General features: G+C 47.2%; 1 protein-coding gene across 2 annotated transcripts in view; it reads right to left on the reverse strand.

Moving 5' to 3' along the window:
- Positions 1-1855: 1855 nt before the first annotated feature.
- MFSD9 (major facilitator superfamily domain containing 9) overlaps positions 1856-19500 on the reverse strand; it is a 30059-nt gene continuing 12414 nt past the window's right edge. For both annotated transcript variants that reach the window (XM_055120618.1, XM_004617936.2), the window contains 3 exons: positions 17148-17277; positions 14403-14612; positions 1856-7582 (listed from right to left, as the gene is read on the reverse strand). In XM_055120618.1, the coding sequence (XP_054976593.1) occupies positions 6810-7582; positions 14403-14612; positions 17148-17277 (1113 nt within the window). In that variant the 3' untranslated portion in view covers positions 1856-6809. The remainder of the gene's footprint in view (positions 7583-14402; positions 14613-17147; positions 17278-19500) is intronic.

Raw genomic sequence — 19500 nt, forward strand, 5'->3', positions numbered from 1 at the left:
TGATTTAAATTACCTGCCAAGGAAACATTCTTTTGGGAAAAGTAGCCATTTCCTAAACTCTCCTTTATATTTAATGCTAAGGTTCAGTTCCTGGGAACAGATATACCAGTTAGCAAACAACTGCGTGTAGTAAAACCAGACTCATTAGTCTTAATTTTGCTTTAAACCATGGTTCCCAAGAGTCTGTTGCTAATACAGCAAGATTTAACTGTACACAGCTCAGCATGATGCATCTCCCATATCAGTTATCAGAACTGGCTTATTTTTGCTCGTTCCTAGTTCACTTGGTTTAACTCTCTGAAGATTCATTCTTTCTAGAGTTGAAGTAGCTGCTGCCATTCTCTGCTGAGACCTGAACACTGTATTGGGCCCTTTAGTCAGCCTGGACAAGAGAGCCTGTGATCCAGAACAGTTTGGCAACCCAGAGGCTAATTATTTTTATTTAATTTTTTTAAAACACCTGTCTACTAATATGGTTTATTGAGATTGATGTCTCCTTCAGAATCCTTTCAAGTCTCACCCACTTCACCTTTGGTTAACACCCACATGGGGCTAGCAGCTATAGCTGACATGCAGACAAAACACCCCACACACACACACCCCATGACTAGTATTTGGGTATCTTTTGAATATTCTGCTGACACACCTCATTTACAGCCCCATTGGTTTTGAAATCTTCTACCACTTCTCTAAATGAAATTCCACATTACTACCTCTTAGTTAATAAACCATGATCTTGTTCCCTTACTAATGCAGATAGTTAGAGTTTTTCTAGGCATCCAGTTAACATCTCTGCTGTAAATGAAAGATGAGATTTTCAGTCCACACAGTGAACTGGTCACTCTTGACTGGTCACTCCAAACCAGAATCTACCTCAGGACTTTTCAGTCTTAAAGGGTCTCAATTACCTTGGTATTGCAGATACACAAGTATCCTCCAAGGCACTGTAGACAGAATGACACACACCAGCGGCAGTATTTCCAGCTCTCCTGATAGCTGAAAATGCTTTTAATTAGATGTCAAATATCTTCCTCCTTTTTTATTCTGTTGAGTCCTAAGTTCAAGCGGTAATGAAACTCATGACAGTGAGGCTTCGGATCCACTAGTGGGCACTCTACAGGCCAAATTTTATACACCACGCTAGTGAAGACGTTCCTGGTTTTTTTATTACAAAATATTAAATATTAAATCCCATGGAAATAATTCAGCAATATTTAATCATCATCATCATCATCATCATCATCATCATCATCATCCTGTTGATCCTCGAATTTCTCGAGCAGTCTCAGTAACTGCATCTCGAGTAGTCTCTATTCATCCTAGCCCTGAGATTTTAGAAGCCTCTCTTTACTCATCCTTCCCAATGGTGCTGCATTGGAGGATCTCTCAGGGTCAGGGGAATGAGACCCAGCATTTCTACTGGTTTTGGCATATGAATACACCATGGGGAGTTGGTGAGGCTCTCCCAGAGGGAGAACTAGGCTATAAGCTCCTTCCAGGAGCTTGGTTTTATAGTCTCTGGATGTTGGCCGTTGATGGGATTATACCCAGTTGGGGGGCAGTCCCTGGGTGTGACCGCCTAGCTACTGGAAAATGGGGAATCTGGGCAGAAGAGGCCCAGTCCCGATCCGAGCAGTATGGAGGTCTCAGCCCCGGGTCCCATACACCTGAGTTCCTCTGCCGGTACCTTCATGCCTGGGGCTCGTCCAAATGTGTGGAGAGGGGCCTTGAGCATGGCTGTGGCTAGGCTCCGGAGGTCTTTGGCCATGGGAGCTCTGCTCATGGCAGGAAGTGAAACTGAAGCCCACACCCTCTTAGGGGCCCCAGGGAAGACAGCCAGGCGAGGTGGGCAAGAGACTTTGCCAATAATTTAATAGTAAAAAGATTTATCATATGAAACTAGGATATGGCGACATTTCAGTTTTTATGTTTCTAAATCAAAATCATAGGCTTGTACTCAATGATCTCATAATAGCTAGAATTTGTGAAAGATAAAAATGTACCAAGAGTATTAAAAATTTCAGTTACACTCCTTACAAAGATAAGACATGTATCCCAAATAAGGCTAACCCTATTATTATTAGCCTAGTCACAAAGATATTTGGGCCATTAATGCTCTGTGTGTGGAGACTCTTGTAAAGACTCTTCTTAAAGATAATGCAGGTTCTGAAATATTAAATGTTTTTCAAGCCAACCCAAATAAAACAAAACAAAACAAAAACACCTTAGGTGAATCCCCTGATCATAATAACCCTGACACATTATGTTGAAGTCTACATCTGTTCATCTTATTTTACATCTTCATCAGCATATGGGTTTCCACACCTGATCAAAATCCTTTACTGCACTTACCACCATTGTTGTCCATATAGCTTAAGTGCTCTTGTTCAGCTAGGAAATTATTTTGCTTTTGTTTAGCATTTGGTTTTTTAGGCCACGCCCAGAAGTGCTCAGAGCTTACTCTTTTATCTGCACTCAGGGGTGTCGCTAGTGGGCTCAGGGGGCCACATGTGGTCCTAGGGATTGGAACTGCACCAAAAGTGTAAGGCAAGTACGTGTATTGCCTCTTCAGATCCAGAAAGTTATTTTGAATGGCCCTTACAATTTAGCAGGCTGGGGAGAGCAGTTTATTTCAAAGAGATGGCACAGGGAAGGTGTTCTGAAGGTGGCAAGAAGAGCTCAGTGCACATGGCACCATCAGAAGCCAGACTTTGTGATGTCCAGGCCTACATCAGCCCCCAGAAGAGAGGAAGGTCCTCATGTACAGTGTGCATGCAGAACACATTTCTCACTCGCTCTGTTTATTCTGGATACTGGTCTTGCCTTCTAGTACTTTCTAGTGCCTTTTGGGTATTGCACCACCTTCTCTGTTATTAGGAAAACTCAGCTTAAGGTGGGTGTGCTGTCACACACAAGAAAAAAAACAAACAAACAGCTATTCAAAATCAAATTAAAATAATGGTGAGTTCAGATGATCTGTTTTTACTTGTTAAAGTATTCACCTAACTAGATAAAAGAAAGCCCTCCTATGACATTATCTTGAAACAGTTTGCTTGCTATCATGGTAGAGGGAATAAATTTCAAATTGCATCTAATTTGGTATTAACATAATATGTTGTAAAATCATCAGTGGCCTGCTTTTACTTTTTTGGGTCACACCCAGCTTTGCTCAGGACTCACTCCACACACTCCACTCAGGAATCACTCCTGGCAGGCTTGTGGGACCATATGTGGTTCTAGAGATCAAACCCAGATCAGCCACATGCAAGGCAAGTGCCATACCTGCTTTTCTACCTCTTCGCACCCCCCCATTATTATTGTTTGTGGGCCATACCTGGCAATGGCCAGAGCTTACTCTGGCTCTATACTCAGGAATCACTCTAGTCGGTGATCAGGGGACCATATGGGATGCCAGGGATTGAACCCCAGGTTGGCCTCGTGCAAGGTAAGAACTCTACCTGCCATATTATTTCTCTGACTCTCAGTGGTCTTTCTGCATCAATTGGAGCACCAGTCACAGACAACCCCAGAATCCCCACAGGTCCCAGTCTAACTGCCACCAGGCCTTTAGATGTTGACCCTCCTCCTGTCTTCCTCCTGTCCCTAGGACCGACCGCCCCCATACTGCTAATGGCTCACATCCTTTCCTGGTTTCCCTGTGCCTCTGTGGGAATGAAGACCTTCTGGAGGCATTGAGGCCCTCAGGACTCTTCCCAGCATGAAGCTATGACCCATCTTGTGCCCTAGCGCTGAAGCTCCGAATGCTCTGTGGCAGTAGACGCACCCCCATGCCCCCATAATCTCAGCTCTAGGTGGACAATGTGGTCAGGACTTCAGAAACAGCAGCGCTCGGCAGAGTCTGGGTCCGAGGTGCAGGACTACTGTAAATGCACCCAGATGCTGGGGTGGAGAACACAGGCCAAGGCCATCTCAGCAGTGTCCCTGCTCTGGAGCAGAGGTGCGGGCACTCTCGACTGCTGGGCATGCCTTGCTTCCTTGCTTGGTTCTCTTCACCCTCCAGCCTTTGGGGGACAGTCAGCCACATCTTACTTGAAGATATGGCCAACTCTGAGTGGCCCCTGTGCTGGCGGCTGTGATGTCAACATGGGGATAGGATAGCATCTTCTTGGTACACTACTCAGGCAAGCTCAGTCCCCCAAGGAAACTCCCTTCTTGTGGAGCCAAAGCAGATACAATCTACTGACTGATTCTATTATAATACAGCCATTTCGTGTGGTGCAACTTACCTAAAATATTGGAAAAAATTATAGACATCACTGGAGAGAATTCAAGAGAAACAGCTTTAATAGATCCTCTTTCACTTCCCTGAGATCATATGCCACAAACTGCACACACAGGCCAAAGTTCTTAGAGTCCCCCCGGTGCATTTGGGAAACAGCCTCCACAGTGTCCCACAGGTCCCTATGGGCACTGATATCGTGTTCTAGTATTTCTGCCACAGGGACTGTCAGAGAACTTTGGGAAAACATTTAATCAAGGAGAAGCATGTGAACAAAATGTTGAAATGACAGGCAGATAGTTGTCAAAGGACTTGGCTACTGTCTGAGACCAGCCTTTGGTTTATAGTATTCTTCTGTGTCTGGTTAATGACTCATCAAATTTCTATGCTTCTTAAAACTTCAAAATAAAGTACAATGATTTAAAAACGAGAGAGAAAAAAATAACATGGCTCTCTTTAAAAGTTCTAAGGTGTGTGTGTTTCTGAGAGGAAGAAAAACTAATCTTTGGAGAAACTTTTCTGTAATTTTATCCCGCTATATAAACCCTTGGTCATTTCTTGTGTGTTGAGTCTAATACCAAGAACCACATGCTGGGCTCTCTAAGGGCAAAGCCATTTTACACTACACTATTTCGTCTCTTCAGGAGCACTGAACACTTGATAAAGTTCACAATTATTATACCACTTTATAAAAAAGTCTTTTTTAGTAGCCGACCAGAAAAAAGGACAATTTTCAAATTACCCATCCATTACAGTTTACAAACACAGCTTCCAAAATTACAAAAATACATGTGTGTGTGTGTATGTGTGCGCGCATGCACATTTGGTGTGGAGGATTCTGAGCCATGCTTGGTGGTACTTGGGGGCTGTTTCTGGTGGTGCTCAGAGCATTGTGAGGTGCTAAACTAGAACTCAGTCTCTCACATGCAATGTTTGTATTCAACCCTTTGCACTACCTCCCTAGCCCCAGAATGTTTTGTTGTTTTTTTTAACTTACCAGGATTACAAGTCAGCAAATCAAAGTACAACTCAGGATCTTACATCTGTTGGGCAGAAAGAGAAGCCTATCCCAGTGACCAGCTAACAGGTGACAGAACATGTGGGTTGGCAGGCAGATAGTGTGAGTCAGAGCAAGGAGGCCTCAATAACTTCGCCAACACACACTGGCAGTCAGCAGGAGAGCTGCACGTGGCTGCCTGCAGGTCCACACTGAGATGGCGTGGGGGGCTTCCCAGCGGGGCTTCCCATGCCATGGCCCTCTGGACGTGGCGGTTTGCTCTGTGCCTCTGGGAAGTAGCAACACAACTCTGCAGTGCGGCTCTGTGTCTGCAGGTGTGCGATTCCAGCTGGGGGAGGCAGTGCAGAGTGGGGGCACAGCTTTGTACGGATTAGGCCTTCCCTCACCTGCTGCTCCCCAGCACCGGAGACGTAGCCCCGGTGGCCTCCATCCGACAACTAAGAGCCTGGCCTTTACTTTAATCAAGACCAATGTGTCTGGGACTGGAGAGACAGCACAGGGGTAACACCACTTGCCCCGAATGTGGCTGATCCTTATTTGATCCCTTGCACCACACAGGGTCCCCCAAATCACACCAGGAAAAGTCCCTGGGCACATCTGGACATGACCCTCCCCCCCACTGCCCCCCGCCGAAACCAGACTGAAAACAAAACAAAACAAGTGTCCTTTAAAATAATCCATGTTCGAACACTGTATGCCTGTCACTCAAACATGAAAGTTTTGTAACTGGAAAAAAATAATAATAAAATAAAATAATCCATTTTCTAGCTTTATGATGAGTCAATGCAAGAAGTGCTACCAGAAGCATATTGCTGTGCCTCTGACTGAATGGGGCCAGGACCCTGGCCTTTAAACAGCACTTACCCTCGTCATAACCTAAAATGTGTCTCTGGTGGTAAACCAGCTTCCCCAGTCCCGAGGATTGAGACTGTGAACTTGTTCTGTTAACACAGAATGATACTGAGATCTTCGCCCCGGTTACAAGGAATGTTACCTCATTTGCAAAGAGTCTGGAAAGCTGGGGAAGTCTCCCCTACTTGTGCAATCCTCGTCCTGCCAGCCAATGCCCACGTCCCTACCTCATCACCTGTACCCACCTTGGAAATCCCAACCTCAGTGGTCAAGATGGGAGAAGACCTAGCTGAAAGTTTGATGCTTTTTTTTTTTTTTGCCTTTTGGGCCACACCCGGTGATGCACAGGGGTTACTGGCTCAGGCACTCAGGCGTTACTCCTGGTGGTGCTCAGGGTACCGTACAGGATGCTGGGAATCAAACCCGGGTCAGTCGTGTGCAAGGCAAACGCCCTACCCGCTGTGCTATCGCTCCAGCCCCTGATGCTGACTCTTGCATTGCCCCAACCTTTAGTATCCTCAGTGCCACTGGATCTGACATCTGACATTCACCCAGCCTGACGCAAGAGCACAAGCTCTTGGAGACCAGCTCCTGTTTTTCCATCAGGAGCAAAGCACCTTCCCCTCGAGGCCTTGGTGGTTTCTCCTTGGTCTTTCCTACCTTGGATCACATTTTTAACCATGTGGCCTGAAATCCACTTTATTCTTGCTTCAGTCCATCACCAACGCGGCTGCCGGCCGGAGGCTGACTCCGCACCAAGATGCACAGAGCCACCAGGGCCAGCGCTGCCCCAAATCCCGGGGGTCCGCATGGGCTGAGCTCCTGTGCCAGGCCCGAGAGGAGTGGGGCGGCCACGCGGCCCATGGCAGTCACCGACTGCCCAAGGCCCACCAGGGTCCCTCCGGCCCTGGGCCCTCCGGCCATCAACTGCAGGTGGGTGAGGCAGGTCCTGCCGATGGTGGTGGATACGGCCAGTAGGGCGGTGGCGGCCAGCACCAGGCCCAGACTCTGGGCCACGGTGTGGAGCAGCAGCCCCAGGCTGGTCAGGGCACTGGCATGGCGCAGGGCCGCGTGGGCATCGTGGTGGTGCAGCCGCAGGACAGAGCCCACGGTCAGGCCTGCCAGGGCGCCCAGGATGCTGCTGCCACTGATGAGGTAGCCCGCAGCCCAGGGCCGCATGCCGAAGCGCTGCTGCAGGCCCAGGATGAAGTTGCTGTGGTACAGCATGACCGAGATGGCCAGGAGCAGGCGCGCCGTGAGCAGCTCCCACATCCCCGGCAGTAACAGGCCCCTGAGGTCCTGCAGGGCCTGCAGCACGGGTGCCCAGCGCGCCCGGCCGGGGTCTCCCAGCACTGCAGCTCCCTGGGTGGGCTCCTGAGGATGCTCTGCCTCTTTCCGCGGCCTCGGCTCTGTGTCCGGGTGCAGGGGAGTGCCAGGTGTCCCCTCAGTCCAGAGAACCAGCCACACGAGACCTGAGGAGGAGAGTGAGGCATGAGTGAGGAAGCTCTCGTTTCCCTTACCATTTGTCCTGCATCTACTGACCTGCGTCTGCTGAACACAAGTTCTGACCATTCCCACAGCTCAGCTATTTCTACAGATGATGCTCTTCACCCTAGCACAGCGGGTAGGGCGTTTGTCTTGAGTGTTGCCGACCCGGGTTCGATTCCTCCATCCCTCTCAGAGAGCCCAGCAAGCTACCGAGAGTATCCCGCCTGCACAGTAGAGCCTGGCAAGCTCCCCATGGTGTATCCGATATGCCAAAAACAGTAACAAGTCTCACAATGGAGACATTACTGGTGCCCGCTAGAGCAAATCGATGAACAATGGGACGACAGTGCAGCAGTGCTACATGCTCTTCACCCTAAAAAAACATTCTCCATCTACCAAGCCTCTTGGCTCAAGAGCTACTGGTGGTTCTCTGTATCCCATAATTTCATACCTGAATTGATGCTTTATGTCTAAATTGCTTTTCATTCGTTAGCTTTTCTGACTCTCTGCCAATCCCATTATCTTCAGATCACGAACCCTTCCATCTTCATCCGCCCAAAGACTACATATTTATGGAGGACTTTTCAAGTGTTAATCCCATATCGAAAAGCAAGTTACATGAAATCTCCTCCTCCTTCCAGGTATTAAGCCTAAAAGGTAGTTCAGAGAAGTAAATGGACAATTCAGTGACCGAGCAAGTGTTCTGTGTGGAATGCCAACCACAGAATGTCATGGACAGAGTCAGTGAGCCTTGGTTTACAGGTGAGTGAGGACAGAGACATACCAATGACTTTCCAGAATGCACAGACTGGGAGGTCAGGACCATCACATGCTTACAAGTCAGAAGCCAGTGGTCAGCCCCTCTCCCCACGACCTGCCCCAAGGTGCCTCTACACACAAGCTGCTTCCTGTCCACATAACTCACCTCTGCCCTCATGGTGAGTTTATATGCCTTGAGCTATTCAAGTAGAACAGCTTTTTTGTCAGCTTGTTTCCCCAAAGATTTTTAAAACCCAATTCAAGCTCCCTAGAATTTGGGCTTCCTTCCAAACTCATCCCTGAGGATTTTTCAATTCTTCACTTTTTAAGATCCACTTGAACTAGAAGCTCAACAGTGCTGCTTTGACTCAGTATAAATCTCTCGGAAGAGAGCATAAAACGATATGCCATAGCCATACCACTAATCCCGCGCCAGCCTGTTTCATTCGGGACAACCTGGAGGTGGGCCAGGTGAGGTCCCCTCCCCACCCCAACGGAGTCAGCTCTGGCAGCCAAAAACCTCCAGAACTCAACCACTGCCATGCTGACGGCCACTCTCCACATGCTCAGATGAGCCTCACCCATGAGTCAATCTATTCCTGGACTTTGTGTCTGCATTCCTGGCTGCACGACATCTTGTACTTTACAGCACCGATATATAATGAGTGGCATACCACATTTGACTGGGTATAAAGTAGAAGGCCATCAATCTTAGGAGGAAATATATATATATATATATATATATATATATATATATATATGTATAGGCACACAAGGCTCAACCTTTAATAACATGTTACTAATCTCTTATTGACTCCTGGGGGAAATTCAACAATCTTCACACACTTTCCTCTAAGAAATCTTTTCTGTCTCATTTTTAGTGGATTATTCATAACAAATAATACAAAATAAATTACTTTGGTTCTGCTTTGGGGGCAGGATTTGGGGTCCAGGATGGAAATATGGTGGTGGAAAGGTATAAAGGTGGTGGGATTAGTGTTCGAATATCAAATGTAATCAAAAATTGTGAACAACTTTATAAAAAATTCAAAATTAAAAAACAAACAAAAAATAACAGTACTAGTTCATGCTGTTCTCAACAACTACATCAAATTTTCCAATCTGATGGATTTCATACTGAGTTACAGGATCAGACTTACAAAGCAATCTGGGATCTGTCTTCATGGGACTCTTGATGTCTCTATGCTCAATTAGCCCACACCCCTCCACCAGGAGGTAAGGCTTGACAGCCCCAAGGTATAAATGTAAAGAGAAATTACTTTGAGCAATGACCAATAAAGAAAGCAGGTGGCTCTGAAAATGGAAATTAATCATAAGCAAAAAAAGGGAAAACCATTTCCAAGATAGGACATCCTTTTCTCTCGGAAGGGAGCATAACATGATGCTCGCCATAACCTTGCCACCGGACCCCGAGCCAGGCTGTTACACTCGGGCACCCCAGAGGGGGGTGGGTGAGACCCATTCCTGCCCCCAAGGGTCCCAGCCCCAGCAGCCGAAAACCTTCAGAACCCAGCTGCCACTATGGTTCTGGGCCATAGCCACTCTCCACACACTCGGGTGAGCATCACTCATGAATGAATCTATTCCTGGAGTGTGCAAAGTATTCGAGGCCACACAGTACTTCAAACCCACACTCTACCCATACTCCAAGAGTACCGCATCACATTTGATAGTGTTCAAAGTAGGAGGAAACCAATCCTTGAGGGAAATACATATAATTTTTTACAGATCACTGTATCACTATCATCCCGTTGTTTATTGATTTACTCCACCAGGCACCAGTAACATCTCTATTCCTCCCAGCCCTGAGATTTTAGCAGCCTCTCCTTATTTGTCTTTCCCAATGATCGGAGGTTCTTTCAGGGTCAGGAGAATGAGACCTATTGTTACTGTTTTTAGCATATTGAATACGCCATGGGTAGCTTGTCAGGCTCTGCCCATGCAGGTGGGATACACTGGGCAGCTTGCGGGCTCTCTGACAGTTATATGTGTGTGTGTCTATATATATATATACATACATGTACATATATATATACATACATATATATGTATATATAACTCTCAATGATTTGTTGGCTGTCTGAACTCCATCAAATATGGTGGTGTGGTAAGTATGGAAAATGGATAGGAAGTGTCTTATAATGTGTCGAAAGCAGCCTGGAGCGTGGTGGTGGTTGGGCAGTGGAGGTCGGCTGCTGGGGCTGGGTGGGTCCCTTGGGGAGGGGAGGGTTCTCACCTGTACCCTCCTGGGCAACCTGAGCGAAAACAGCCTGGCTCGGAGTCCTGCACCTTTTTACATATATACATACAAAAAGCACATAAGGCTCAACCTTTAAGAACATGTAAGTGATCTCTTGTAGAAGGGCTTAATGGTCCCTGGGTGAAATACAACAATCTCCATACTCTGTTCTCTAAGGATACTTTTTTGTAGCATTTTCCTTAGTTAGCAAATCATAACTGCAGCAACACAACCTAAGTTGTCTAATTCTCTCGCTGAAACTCCAATACAGACTTTTCATGTGTGTCTGGGAAAGTACAATAGTAGGTTCATCTTTCTTTTTCTGCTTTCACCTTTTGAAAGCATTCTCCATATAGCAGCCAAAAAATGGTATTTTTAAAGTATGCATCAGGGACAGGAGAGATAGTACAGTGGGCAAGGTGCTTTCCTTGCACATGGCTAACCTGGGTTCTATCTTGGGCACCACATACAGTCCTCTGAGTCCCTCCAGGATTGATACCTGAGCTCAGAGTCAGGAGTAAACCCTGAGCACCTCTGGATGTGCCCCCAAACTAACCCATAACCTCCCCCCACACACACACATACACATAAATCATGTACTTCCCTGAAAAATCAAATCAAATACTAAAGTATTTTGAGTTATAAAAGTATCCGTTGCCCTTTATGTATGCTCAGATGCCAGATGCCTTAACAGAGTTTAAAAGGTCTTATGTTTGGCCTCTTCATACTTTACCAGATGTATTCCTACTTTCCAATTTTTTCAGTGTTATTTTCTATCCTAAAGTTTTAGGAAATTATGTTGGAATTCCTCCATCCCTCTCAGAGAGCCTGGCAAGCTACCGAGAGTATCCCGCCCACAAGGCAGAGCCTGGCAAGATACCGTGGTGTATTAGACATGCCCAAAACAGTAACAACAAGTTTCACAATGGAGATGTTACTGGTGCCCGCTCAAGCAAATCAATGAACACTGACTGGGACCACAGTGCTACAGTGATATTCTTCTGACAAAGGATTATTACCCAACACATATAAGGTACTTGTAAAATTTAACAGGAAAAATACAATCAACCCCACCAAAAAAAAAAAAAAAGGGAGGGAGAAGAGCTGAAGAGAAATTTCCTCAAGGAATGCAATCCATGTCATCAAGGATGCATCCATATCATCCCATATCTTCAAATGCAAATCAAAACACTCAAACCAGTGACTGGCACACATCACAAAGAACAAAATTAACCAGTGTTCGCATGTCAGTTGGGAAAAGGAAATCACATTCTCTACTGGTAAGAATGTTGACTGATTATGGAAAAACAACAAGGACCCTTCTCATAGCTGAGTTTCCACATCACCAGCCAAATCCACTTCTTGGTATCTACCCAAGGACTCCTAAACTTCATTCGGAAAAGACATTTGTGCTCCTATTTTTATACCAGCACTACTCACCATAGCAAAGACTGGGAAACAACCCACATGTCCAAGAACAGATAACTGGATAAAGAAACTACGGAACATACACATGGTACACACATACAAATGCACAATGGAATACCAGACTATGAGAAAAAAAAACAAACACATGTATTTTGCTACGTGGATGGATCTGCACAGTATCATGCTGAGTGAAATGAGTCAGAAGAAGGAGGACAGACCTGGAAAAATCTCTCCTATGTGGCCTACAAAGAAAATAGTAAGGTATTTACTTACTATTTGTGGCTATAAGAAAATAGCCACAGACAACTGAGCCTGAGAACTGCACTTACCAGACATCTGGAGGGGAGGCGGGGGATACACTAGAGGGCAGAGCACAATGGTGGGGTGTGTGACGGTAGAAAGTTGCATGTGGGAAATCCTATCATTAGCAGTAATCATGGTAACTAAAATTGATTTTTTTTTTCTTTTTGGGTAACACCCGGCGATGCACAGGGGTTACTCCTGGCTCTGCACACAGGAATTACTCCTAGTGGTGCTCAGGGGACCATATGGGATGCTGGGAATCAAACCTGGGTAGGCTGCGTGCAAGGCACCCTACCTGCATGCTACAGCTCCAGTTCCCCCACCCCCCGCTTTTTTTTTTTAAAGGAGCAGGTACATGAATGTGATTCGATTCCTTCAAAGTCAGCCTAGGTATAAAGAACATGGTAGAGGTGTGGCGTTCCCTCACCCCCTCCCACAAGGCAGTGCACAATTGTATGTGGCCTGTGAGAGGCCCTGGGCGAGGGATGCCTGCAGCAGTGAGTGTTCCCAACCACAGGACCTAAGGCAGAGGGACTCATTCTCCCGAGATAGAATTCATGCCCAGAGAGTGGACTGGACGGGCAGCTCTGGCTGAGCCCTGGGCACACACACCCGGTGCTTTCTCCTCTCTCCTCAGCTCTGCCACACTTTCCCCTCCGCAGCTAGGGCTGTCTCCCAGCCCCTTTACTGCTTCAGCTTTGCGAACCTTCCCTCAGCTGCCACTTTGCTGACAAAGGGACATTTCTTGTCTTTTTTGGCCGAGATGTTTGTCTTCCTAGCTTGGATTCTGGAGTCTGAGTCTGATCCTGAGATGCCAGTGCTAAAACTTTGCTCTGCCAGCCTCTACTGTTTGCTTATCCACAAGTTGGGTTAACACAGGGCAAGAAATACAGCTCAGTGTAAGGGCTGACCCCCATGGAAGAGGTCTGGGGGTTCATCCCCAACACCCCAGAATTCCATAACCAAAACAAGGGGCTAGAGCTATAGGACAGTGGGTAGGGCGTTTGCCTTGCACATGGCTGATTGGGTTTGATCCCCAGCATCCCGTATGGTCCCCCAAGAGTAATTCCTGAGTGCAAAGCCAGGAGTAACCCCTGTGCATTGCCAGGTGTGACCCATAAAAAAAAGGGGTAACAAAACTTAAAGACTTGTTGTGACAGATATAAAACAGATATAAAAGACTTTACATATAAGCGGTGTAGTACTTCGTGTAACACTTACTAAATGACACTGTTAAATGCCAAATACAGTAAGCAATAAGATCCTCTTAATACTTTTATTTGCTTTTGGCCCACACCCTGTGGTGCACAGGGCTTATTCCTGGCTCTGCACTCTAGATTCAGTTCTGACAGGTCTTGGGGAACCACACGTAGTGTTGGGGACAGAATCTGGGTCAGCTTCATGCAACTGGCCTTCCATGCTAAACTAATCCTCTGATCCCATAATAATTTTTATTACTTCAACTTGACCCTTTCCCTTTTGTTCATCAAAGACAGACTATTCCTTCCTGTTTTAATCAGAATTCTTTGAAATACCCAGGGGCACGTTCAGAGGTAAGAGATTGGCCGCAGCCAAGTTTCAGACACCAGGGCAGAGCAGCTCAGGCCTGTATTCTCCTGCTGATGGCTTTCTGTCTGTCCTCATCAGCAGTTCATATGGTGGGAACTGCATGCAGGATGGCTGAGAGGACATGGCTGCCTCGGTGCAGTTCTGAGACACACGCATGTGTTAGTGTGACGTGAAGCATCTGTATCTGCCTGCAACCGAGACAACGTAGTCTGACTTCCAGTTTCTAACAAACTGTCAGGAGATTAAGAAAAAAGTCATGCCAGGGAGAGAGCTTCAAGGGCCAGAGCACCAGCTTTGCGTACACGGGCCCAGAGTTCAATCCCTGGCTCTGCATGTCCCTGAGCACCCCCGCCCCCAGTACAGTCCTGGTGCCTGGCCAGATGTCACCAGGGCTAGTTCCTATGTCCTCCACACTGCCAGAGTGCCCGGCCCAGCTATGTGCTCAATACACACAACGATCTTGTCCTGACCCAATGTTAACTCACCGGCATTGAGGAGGAAGATGGAGGAACAGAGGAAGGCTGTTAGGTAGAATCCACCGTCTAATTCGGTCAGGTGTCCACCGACCACAGGGCCCAGGATGAAGCCCATGCTGGAGGCGGTGTTGAACTGTCCCATCACTGTGGGGCGCTCCTGCTCTGAGACCAGGTCGGAGAGGAGAGCCCGTGAAATGGAGAGGGTGTGTTTGAAGATACCTGCCGGGGGGGCAAAGCGGCACATCTTGTAGCAGCTTCCAGGCTGCAAGGCTTTAGCACTTTCTTCTCTTACAGATGCTGCTGATGGCCACCGTGTGTGGAACTCGGAGGCCCGCCAATGGCTGCCCACGGTGGCTGGGTTCCTGGGTGCAGCCCCTCCCTCCTAGCCGGTCACCCCACGTCTGCCACTGAAGCTCCCGTAGCTGGCCCTGCCCCATCCTCATGTCCCCAGTGTCTCCAGACCTTTCTATGACCTGAGTGTGATTTGGGGTAGCATTTGGGGTGGGGGTCGGGAGACTGGGGCAACATTCCGGATTGCTCAGGGCTTACTCCTGGGTCTGTGCTCCAGGATCACTGTTTTTTCTAAACAGAAGGGATTTTTCTTTCTTTTCTCTTTTGGTTCTTTAGGGCACACCTGGTGGTGCTCAGGGTTTACTCCTGGCTCTGTGCACAGGGATCAATCCTGGAGGGTTTGGGGGGACCATATAAGGTACCTGAGATAAAATCTAGGGCTGGTACATGGAAGGCAAACACCTGCGCTACTATCTCCCAGACCCAATTTTTCTACTAGGAAGAGGCCTGTGCAATTATTGATGACCCTGACAGCTAAGGCTATGACAGCACTTAAAATGAGATTGCATTTCAATGACTGCTGATGTACCGATCTGCAGCACCCATAACTCATCTGTTAGGTCAATGCGCAGCAGTACAGGTTACCCGGATGCATTCTGGTAGCCAGGGCTGTGCAATGCTCTGATCTGTCTATGGAAGGGACTCAGTACACGCTGCTGCTAGGCGTATCCAAATTATTCCTAGCAGGGATGGAACATGAGGTTGCCAGTGTCTCCTTGAAGGGGGCATCACTGTGCACATCACTATGCTGAAGTGACCCTCTCTTGGTCCTGGCTTCTACTCTCTACTTTCTCCACACCAGAAGGACACTGGCCTGACAACCAAACCAGAAGGACAGTTGCCTGACAACCAGCCTCCCTGTGAGGAAAACAAATCTCTCTTGACATCAGGTAAATGGACCCTCTCCTTAACTGGGCGAGAAGATCAGGCAAAAAGCCAACTCCTGTCAGGTCATATTGGAAATGGATGCTGATTTGAAAAATATCAAAGCTGGTTTGAAAATATGATAGTTGAGTATCCCAAACCTGCTGTCTCTTCCCTTCCAGGGCCTGGTCCAGCAGACAGAGAGAAGATGATTTCATACTCTTCGCAGTCCTGGCACTGGTGTCTTACAAACATCTTGGCGACTGAGGGCTTGAACCCGTAACTCTCCCATGCCACAGAAGCCCTAGCAAATCCCACAGACACCCTTCTTTCATTGCACAGTATGGTGTCAGGAGTTCCACACATGCACAGGATTTCTGGGTACAGCTCTCCTTGTTGGCAAAAAGGGACACATTCAAATCAGAGCGAGGCTCATTTCATGTAGAGCCGGGCATGGCAAAGCTCCCCTCCAACTCTGCCCATTTTGTAATGAATCCACGGTAGGTGAGGATACTGCTGTAGGGTTTACTCCTGCCTCTGCGCTCAGAGATTCCTCCTGTGGGGCCTGGGGGATCTGGGGTGTTTGGGGATCAAACCCAGGTGAGTTGTATGCAAGCATCGTATCCACTGTCCTAACTCTATGGCTTAGGCATTTCACCTTTTTACCATAAGCATACTCTCTTTGTCTGTTAACTGTGTGTGTGTTTGTTTGTTTATCTTTAAATAAGCTTCTTTTTTTTCAAAAAATATTCTACTGTTTTGTTTTGTCCCCATGCCCTCCCCTCTGGCCCGAACCAGCAGAGCTCGCAGGTGCTAAGATCAGTGCTACACTTGCTCAGCTGGTATCGTTGGCCTATGGGGCCATGTGAGGATGGAGTTGCATCTGGCCCATGCCAGGCCTAGGCTCTGCCACTTAAGTTTTCTCCAGTCCCCACCCCTGCAGGTCCTTAGGTTGAGTAAAAAAGGTGCAAGGTGAATCTTGGAGTGACAGAAACAAAAGACTTCCAGAGCAACTGTGTAGGTGGCAGAAATGGTATGGCCATCCCAAAGGAGCAACTGGGCAAATGATTTGTTCTTTATTTGGTTCCTTGGTAGCATTGATTAATAAAGCTAAGAGCTCTAATGGAATGTGAGTCAAAGTCTGGCCAGCAGCCTAGTCCAGGGAGCGGTGGGGGGGGGGGAAGGAGTCTGCCATCAAAACTAGTCCCTGTGCCCCCCCCCCCCACCAGACACAGCAAGCAAACCTGGCGATGGGAAGCTCAGACCTCTAAAGGCACCTAGGGAGGGCTCAGTGCTCACACACAGTGCAGGGCCCAGCTGCAGTGTAGCCCAGACATGAGAAGACGCTGGGCCCATCCTGTGCAAGGCCTGTCACTTCTGAGCAGGCTGCCAGAGCCCCAGTGCAGCACCAACGGCAGCTGCCAGTGCTCCGGTGCTGGCTCCCTCTAGCTCTGCTCACAGGCCTGGAAGCAGGGACGGGCTCCGCTGGGGACATGTACCACACCGGTTCACACACAGACACTCCAGGCAAAGACTCACCCACAGGGACTCTCGCGAGAGCGAACAGGAAGATGTTGGTAGAGACGGCGAGAGTCAGGTAGCCCAGGGCACTGCAGAGAATGCAGATCAGCAGGGACGGCCGCCGCCCGGCCATGTCACTCCAGCAGCCCTGAGGAGAAAGAGAAAGACATTACTGGTGCCCGCTCAAGCAAATGGATGAACAACGGGATGACAGTGACAGTGACTTCCTGACACCACAGGGCGGCATAATGTCCATTGTGCGGGGACTTGGTCTGAAAGCCTTAAACACTCGATTCCGTCATGTCATGTACTGAAGGTGGTGTGGGGAGGAGGAAGGGAATATTTGTTCCCATAAATAAGTCATGGGATAAGTTACGGAGATAAATTATCTCCAGCCATAGAAAGCCTCAGATTCCAAAGAAAGTAGCTGGGAGGATCTGACATAATTCATAAAGTCTCATTTTCATCAACATTCTCATAACTCTATGCAATATCCACATACACTGCTGAGATATTTAATACAATATAAAACCAGAAAAAAATCATTCCCATAATACCCAAATGTACGTAATTTTTTTTAAACAAAATAGTCCAATTCTATTCATAACTTGCTTTTTCTACTTAACATCTATCACTATAAACACATATCACTATAAATGTGTTTTGTGGGAGCTCAGGGATATAATACAGAAGAGCACAGGCATAGCATCCTGTTTGGGGGCTGTGAGTGTAATCCCCAGCATGTGTCCTCTGCAATCAATACCAGCAGGCGTGGCCCCTGGCAGCCCCACAGCCCCCAAGAATCCAAGCATGTCCGGGGTGGCCCCTATAATAAACTGCTGTCCTTTGCCGGGGTGTCTGTTCCCCCGCACTGACCACGGCTTTTATAAGAGATTTTGCTGAGTTAATAGACTGAGATAACTTCTCACTGCTGCACTTTGAATTTCTGTGATCTCGATGTAGATAAAACTCTTCCCACGCTCCTGTTTCCCTTTTCTGTTCTGAGAAGCGCTGTGGGCACACTGCCCTGTGAAAGTTTCTGGGGCTCAGAGGTGACTGACTCTGGTACTGCAAAATGCCGCAGGAAGTCAACATCCTTTATCATGTCAGATGCAAAATAGTAACAGAATCTAAAAATGGCTTGCCCTTATGATAGCTAATATCTGCTCTCCGAAGCCACATTTCAGTATAAACTATGGGCATGTAACACATAATATACTTTAAAATATTTTTTTCAGGACAGGGACCCGAGGCAGACTCAGGGCCACGGCCATCTCCTGGCCATCTTCAGCCCACTAGGCCTCCGCTCAGGGCAGGGGCCCAAGTATGTGGGCTGGCACCTCATGATGCTTGGGGAACCACAGTGTCAGGGATGGAACCAGGGTCTGCAATATGCTAGGCAAGTGCCTTCACCTCTTTGTACTCTCTCTATTACAAGCATTAGTTGGCACCCAGTTCCCCCCGAACAACATTCCACCCTGACACTGATAACCACAAAGTTGATTTCTTATTCTACAAGTGGTTTGGTTGATTGGTTTAGATTCTATCTGTTTTTTTCTGACTTTACTTAGCATAATGAACCCAAGGTCCATCTATATTGACCAAAGAGCAGGATTTTCTTCTCTTTGTGGCTGGATAGAAACCCCTTTCCCATAGTGCTTCAGACATGGATGGATGAGGGTATGTATGCACATGCAGACATATACACGGCACACTGTCTGCACTCAACTTTCGATGGGCTTTATGGCTGTCTCTGCAAACATGGGGTGCAGCCATCTCCTCGAGATGGGAATTTCGTTTCCTTTTGTTGAATACCCAGAAGAGAAGTGTCTAGATTGGGGAATCAATCTCAAATTGTTTGAAACTGACTTACTGCTGTCCATAGAGGCTGTTCCAATGCATGGTCCCATCAACAGCACAGGGTCCCTTTTCTTTACAGCTGTGTTAAGTTAAAGACTGGACAGCATTTACCTCTTCATCTCCCTGATACCAGTTTTTAAAAATGTGTGGTGGTAGCCCACTGTAGCTCAATCCGTGTTTCCTTGATGATGATGCCGCCTAAAACCTTTCTACGTACCTGACACTATTCGGCTCCCTTACTCAGTTCAACTAGATTCTTTTTATGCTGTTGAGTTGCATGAGTTCCTTGTAAATCATGGACATGAACCCCACTCAGGGACATTATTATTTGCAAGCATTTTCTCCTATTCCTGAGGCTGCCAACAGAATTTTACCTTTTTCACTTGGTGCTAATTTGCAGAATTTAACGTACAGACTTTTCTCCCCGGATTCTTCTACTTTGTAGGAAACATTTAATTTCATCTAGTGCCACTTATAAACTTTTAAAAATTTTGCTTGTGCTTTAAGTTTT

Source organism: Sorex araneus, chromosome X (assembly GCF_027595985.1).
Source record: "Sorex araneus isolate mSorAra2 chromosome X, mSorAra2.pri, whole genome shotgun sequence".
Classification (NCBI taxonomy): domain Eukaryota; kingdom Metazoa; phylum Chordata; class Mammalia; order Eulipotyphla; family Soricidae; genus Sorex; species Sorex araneus.